We start from the raw sequence: 6351 nt of genomic DNA, 5'->3' as shown, positions 1-6351 counted from the left end.
TGGGTTCTTGGTAGAACCAAGTGAAGTACTTATGGCTCTCGATAGAACAAAGTGAAGTACTTTAGACTGTGGTGTGCCCAGGCTTTGATAAATTGCTAGCTCCGCCGCTGCTTCACTAGACGTCGTGTGAGCATATACACATAGGGGGTGTTTGGTTGCTCGCGGGCATTTTGAGCTTGCATGGATTTTGGCCCGCCAGAGCATGCGACTCTTGCGGGCAACCAAACACGCTCGATCATAGTAGTGTACGTCTGCTTGCACCCCTAGCACAGTTAAAAAATGAAAACAGTTGGTTCAATTCTGTATTCTGAAGCCCGGGCCCGGAGATTCCATCCCAATCCGTTCAACGCGGCAAACTCTTGTGATGCAATTGCCCAAAACTCCACCGCCTCGAGGCTAAACAAAAGGAACAAAACACGCACGTCCCTCTCGTGACACCGCCCCTGAAGTCAATTGCAGAAAACTACCACATTTGCGGTTAGGTTTGTAGAAAACCACCAGCCCACTAATTCGTTGCAAAAAACAACGTATTAGCAATAAACTTCCACGGCTGCATACATACCACGTCGTCGACCAAGGGAAGAAGCGCAGCAGGGGCGCAGGACAACAGGACCACGTACGCGATCAATCGTGATCCAACCCACGTAGTACGATCAGCCCGAGGCCGACGCGTGCATGCACCTGAACAATCGCGAGGCCGTACGTCGTCGTCGTCTCCCCGGCCCCGGCGCGCTGTCGCCGTCGTATGGACTGGTCGCCCGCCGGCGGCCACATGTGATCTATCCGCCTTGGTCGACCGATCTATCTGCGCTCCCCTGAACCGCAGGAGAGGCAGCTGGCGGCGTTTCGCATGTGCGCGCGGATGAGGTGCAGGAGATTAAATTCCCCAATGATTGGCTACCGATCCGGATGGATGGATGGATGGATCTGGAGAAGCTGAGTGCTCATCGTTAGTTCGGTTTGCCGGTCGCGGTCGCGGCCAGCTTGATCGGGCGTTCTGCTTCCACGTAGTAAGTACGTGCCGCTGTCTCTGCCATGTTCGACGATCCACGACCACGATCCAGATATGCATGCATGGTGCATTGCACCCCATGCACGTCCATCGGCCAACAGTACGTGTTCTGAGCCTGGAATTCTGGATCACTGGATGGATGGAGACAACAGGTAAAAAGAAGAAGACGAGAGAAGTCCAGAAGTGGACGAGACTAGTACTACTACTCCCTCCGTTCCAAATTACTCGTCGTGGTTTTAGTTCAAATTTGAACTAAAACCACAACGAGTAATTTGAAACGGAGTGAGTAGTAAATTGTACGTGCTTTGCACGCCATTTAAATATATACTGTATATGATATTTTCTTTCCTAGAATCATATTGGACAAGATCCAACTTGGTTCTTACCTCTTTACAATCTAGATTGTTCTAGTCTCTTTTTATTAGAGTACCAGATAAGCATGTGAATAGATGCTTCTAGAACAGATGCGATGGTAGAGTTGGGGTTCAATTAGAAGGTCACGTGGCAAAATCCTATGGATTGAAAACTATACCAACGGATGATAATGCTTGCATTTGCAATCTCATGACCGTTGGATGGGCATATCCAACGACTAATATTTGAAGCTATTGACACACTATATAGTGGTATAGACATGGTAACTAGTCTCCCAAGATTTTGCAGGGGCGGAGCAACGCGTTGTGTCACTGTCACGACGGGTCCACTGAATTGAGCTCCAGGTACTACGTTCTACTTGGGCACAAGGTAGCTAGTGCAGCTGAAAACACGGGTGGCAATATTTTGACCGAGGTTTTCTGAACCACGGGCGGCTTTGCTGCTAGCTGGGCACAGGAGTGGTTCCAGGCCGACATCGTGACGGTGTGACCCCAATCATTGGACAGAGACCCCATCGATCCATCCATCGGGTCAAGTACGATCCCGCGAAACCAGGAGACCAGGAGTATATACATACATAGGCCGGTGTTCATTGCGGCATTAATTTGACCATCAGAAAACTACTAATTAACTTGGCTACAAAGATTAGCAATCATCCCCATCTGGTCAAGATCAACCCGCGTGCTTCATCAGCAATCTAACAAGCATTCCTACCAGACAATGACGTGTAAGCTAATTAATTAGTGGCGGTACAAAACTAGCTAATCAGCAGGCTGTTCCGCACTGTCCTCGTACTTACACATTTTACGTGCAGCGCTCCGAACCTACTACATATCTTGCCGATTTCACGTAACCAGAAACTAATGGGAACCGTCTAAGATGATCAGTTTGCTAGCGCTATTGTCCGTTCCCGGTCGTGGTAGAATGTTACTACGTAGCTGACAACACACATAACATGGCTAGCAAGCTCGAAACATGGCTAGCTATAGCTACAAGCTAGTATATGTCACTGTCAGGCGACTCAGGCTGATCACCTGCACCGATCAAGTCGATCGATCTGACGCTGGCCGGTTACGCACGCACTTGGACTCGACCCCTTCGACCGACGTGTGCATCCATGCAACCACACATCAAGTATGCGCAACAGCTTACAGTACGTGGTTAATTTAAGTGTGATCCAGACTGGCGCATCGTAAACTGGAAAAGAAGGGGAAAAAAAATCTCTGCATGCAACTTGGCCGACTGTATCTCATCTGGTTAGGAGGAGACGCCAAGATAAGGTATAGAATTTCCGACGCATGCAGCGTGGGTACGTCCGTCCGTGCAACATTGCATGGCAGAGCAGAGCAGCCATGGAATAGTACAATGGAGTGGTAGGATAGTAGCGAGCGAGGAAAACAGTGGCGTACATGCAGGCTGCAGCTGCCTAACAGGACAAGGTCGCATGTATGTATGCATCAAGACTGGTGGCTGAAGCTACGAACACTTATACAATATATATACGGTAGGCCGTAGCTGCGAGTTTCAAAATCTATTTTATTTCCCATCAGCATACGCCGGAGTTGATGAAACCACTTGTAAGATAGTAGTACTCCCGGCGGCAAGCGCTTGAAAAGTTAGTGGACTTTCTAGTTTCTAGTGGACCACGTTGAAATATATTGTCCACCTCACTTTATTAGTTTAGACTTTTGAATGAGTTGGCTGAAGCATGAATTTAATATGGTATCAGAACCAAAAAATTTTGAGTTCAAGATCCATGCCAACACAGTACTATAAAAACGATTCTGCGGCCTACATCGTACCCACGTGTAAGGACTAAAATAGTTTAGATGTGAGGGAGAGTGTTGAAATACATTGCACGTCTTCCTCCATCAGTTCGGACTTTTGAATGAGTTGGCTCGAGCATGAATTTAATAGACCAGTGGTGGTGGTGCACATGAGCCGAGCTGCTCCTGCGTTGCAACTTGCAACTGCCTGCTGATCAGTGCCTAGCCAGCTATAGATAGTAGCTACTCCTGTTTAGCAGAAGTGCCTGGAGGCGCCCGTGTCCCGGCCGGGTCGTGAGTCCTGGCCATGCGCTCGCGCGCAATCAGCTGAGCTTGCTTGACCTTTTCCCAGTACGTGCGCATGTGGCTAGCGATCGAACCCTACCGGTCTATCCATGCAAGCATGCCCGCGTCTTCTATTTGCGTAGGCCACTGGCCTTTCGAGTGGACTCCATGTTCTTCCTCCATCCTGCATGTTTCCGCTTACCAACCATGCATGATCGACCTACGTACCGAGGAGTACTTTGCAGTGATTAACTAGGCCGAGATCGGGATTTAACAACGGTTAACCGCTCGGTTCTCTGAGCTCGTTCTCTCTAATATGCTCAGATGTGACCCGCCTCTACTTGTCGTCTCTTATGTGAAAATTTGCATGCTAGTATATGTGAAAGAGACGATGGCCGGGTACCCCCTCTAGATATCTGCCACTGGTTTATTGTCCTCGTCTCGTTTCCATATACGAGCTAGCTATAGTCATGTAGGGGGTGGGAGCTCCATCACATGTGCCGTGTCATGTGATGCACTATTCAGTAGGCGTCGTGCATAGTTATATCTCGTAAGCGGTTGGTTGATTTATCGATAGCGCGTACTACGCCGGCTGGATCCGGTTGCATGCACGGTGCTGGCTGCATGTGAGCTTGTTTGTCCGGCCTGCACGTTGCTGATCCTAGCTATGGCCACAGAAAACGCCATGCCCAGTCTTTAGCAGCAGCAGGGCATGCATGCATAGACGGGAAAAGGGCAAGGAGAACCCGTGCATGGCTATCTATCTAGGAGTACATGTCAATACATATCTACTAGTATATGTCTATATCTTATTTCTCTGTATAAGAAAAAGTCTCCCTCCATACTTAACAATTGCCTTGGCTCAACTTTTGCTGTTAAACATGGCAACTTTGTCCCAGTTCGTTTTTCTTGTCAGAAAATTGCTATGTTTGCCAACCTCGCGTGAACTAAAATTGTCATGAAAAATATTCGGATTGCCATGCTTAAAATCCGAACGTTTGGGATTTATCATTTCCGCAACTTTTTTTCTCTCAAGAGACATGTCAGAAGAAAGCTGAGAAAAAAATTGCGCAATATGAAATTTCGAATTTCAAGCATGAACGAACGATGTCGAACCCAAGCCACACGTTTCGTTGGAACAAAAGGATAACCCAAGCCACATGCATGGAGAGTCGCCGCAGGAAGAACAGTCGAGCCAAAACGAGCTAAACAAAGATATCGGGTGGGTCCGACGGTGTCCTCCCCGGGCCCGGCGAACATGCACCCAACGCCGTCGTAGCGCCTAGTCGCTTGCGCGGGGCCCATCCAAACACCCCGCAGATTCCCACTTCCACAGTCCCGCCGCACTTTAATCTCCCCTGTTATTTATACCTCCCGCGCCCGCGCCATGGCTCACGCACCGCCGCCACAACGCAGAACGCACTCCCCTGCTGCTCCCGCCAAGCTTGCTCTCACGCCTCCGGCGTGTCCATGCACAGCAGCATAATCAGGAGCACGAAGACGAAGACGGAGGCCTGCGCCGGTCCGTTTCTGGTCGCCGCGATCGGCGGAGGCAGCGTCGCCGCGGCGCAAATGGCTCGGCCGCAGCAGCGGTACCGTGGCGTGCGGCAGCGCCACTGGGGCTCCTGGGTCTCCGAGATCCGCCACCCCCTCCTGTGCGTACCTACCTACCTAGCCATGCACGCGTGCGACTTCGTCGATCTCTCTGACGCGCTTACGGTGATTCTTGGTCGCTGGTGGCTCACCGTGATCAGGACTGACGGTGATGACGGTGGTTGCAGGAAGACGCGGATCTGGCTGGGCACCTTCGAGACGGCGGAGGACGCGGCGCGGGCGTACGACGAGGCGGCAAGGATCATGTGCGGCCAGCGCGCGCGCACCAACTTCCCCGCCGTTGCCGCCGCCGGCAGCGTCTCCTCCTCCTCCTCCGCGGCCGTGGCGTCCTCGTTCCTCTCCGCCGCCCTCGTCGCGAAGCTGCACCGGTTCAACATGGCGTCCGTGCAGGCGGCGCAGCGGCAGAGGGAGGCCGCCGCCGCCGCGGCCTCGGCGGCGGCGGCCACGGCAGCCGCAATGCCGCCGGGCGGCGCCCACGCGGGGCCGACGCTGCCGTCATCGACGGGGTGGGTCGGGACGCTCCTCGAGGAGCAGCACGTGGAGCAGATGATCGCGGAGCTGCTCGACTCCGACTTCTCCATGGAGATCTGCCATTAGCCAAGCCAGCCATGCAGCGTGCTCTGCTTCCTCTGCCTCTGCTCGACTCCCTCTCTGTTTCTTGGCGCGAACGATCGATCACTGGTCACCGCGCGCGTCCAGTGTAGCGTAGCGTAGTGTAGTAGCTGCATATTACAGTCAGTGAGCTATGTGATGTGAACACCGGAGAAGAGCTCGTATTATTAGTTCAGTCAAGAGTTCTTCTACGCTAGTGATCGTACAGAATAACTGTACGACGTATTTAGCATCTATATATCCATTTAGCATCTATATATCCAAAGCCTATACACCCTACGGTAACAAGTCTAATCCTCTCTGTTTTTACTAGTACCTTTTACGGTGCTCGGCTCAGCTCTGATTCTAGTCTACGTGCTTTGTGTAGATTTTGTTTTAGCCAGCCATCTGATCTGCCGCCCTCGAGAGTCAAGACATCAAATCAAACATAAAAATAGCACAAGGTAACGTGCGATGCTTAACTGAAGCGAAACCGATCAATGGCGTGCTAAACTGAAACGAAACCAATCAGTGGCGTGCTCCTGGATTTGCTAGCCGGATAATAAATCAGCCAGACACGCCTACGAATGAACCATCTCCTGGGAAATCAATGCACACGCACATGGCTCGATCGTCGACAGAATTATCCCCATACCATACATGCCATGGACTGAATTTCTCTGTGTCGTTAGTTGGCTCCTCATTGCA

At 51.3% G+C, this 6351-nt stretch overlaps 1 protein-coding gene across 1 annotated transcript; it reads left to right on the top strand.

The window, feature by feature from the left end:
• Positions 1-4838: 4838 nt before the first annotated feature.
• Positions 4839-5952, top strand: LOC123142026 (ethylene-responsive transcription factor ERF003). The gene is made up of 2 exons (XM_044561061.1): positions 4839-5093; positions 5220-5952. The coding sequence occupies exons 1-2, from the start codon at positions 4909-4911 to the stop codon at positions 5647-5649; spliced, it is 615 nt and encodes a 204-aa protein (XP_044416996.1). The 5' UTR covers positions 4839-4908; the 3' UTR covers positions 5650-5952.
• The last annotated feature ends 399 nt before the right edge of the window (positions 5953-6351 follow it).

The sequence above is a fragment of the Triticum aestivum genome, chromosome 6D (assembly GCF_018294505.1).
Source record: "Triticum aestivum cultivar Chinese Spring chromosome 6D, IWGSC CS RefSeq v2.1, whole genome shotgun sequence".
Lineage (NCBI taxonomy): Eukaryota > Viridiplantae > Streptophyta > Magnoliopsida > Poales > Poaceae > Triticum > Triticum aestivum.
This window is presented reverse-complemented; position numbering and strand designations above follow the sequence as displayed.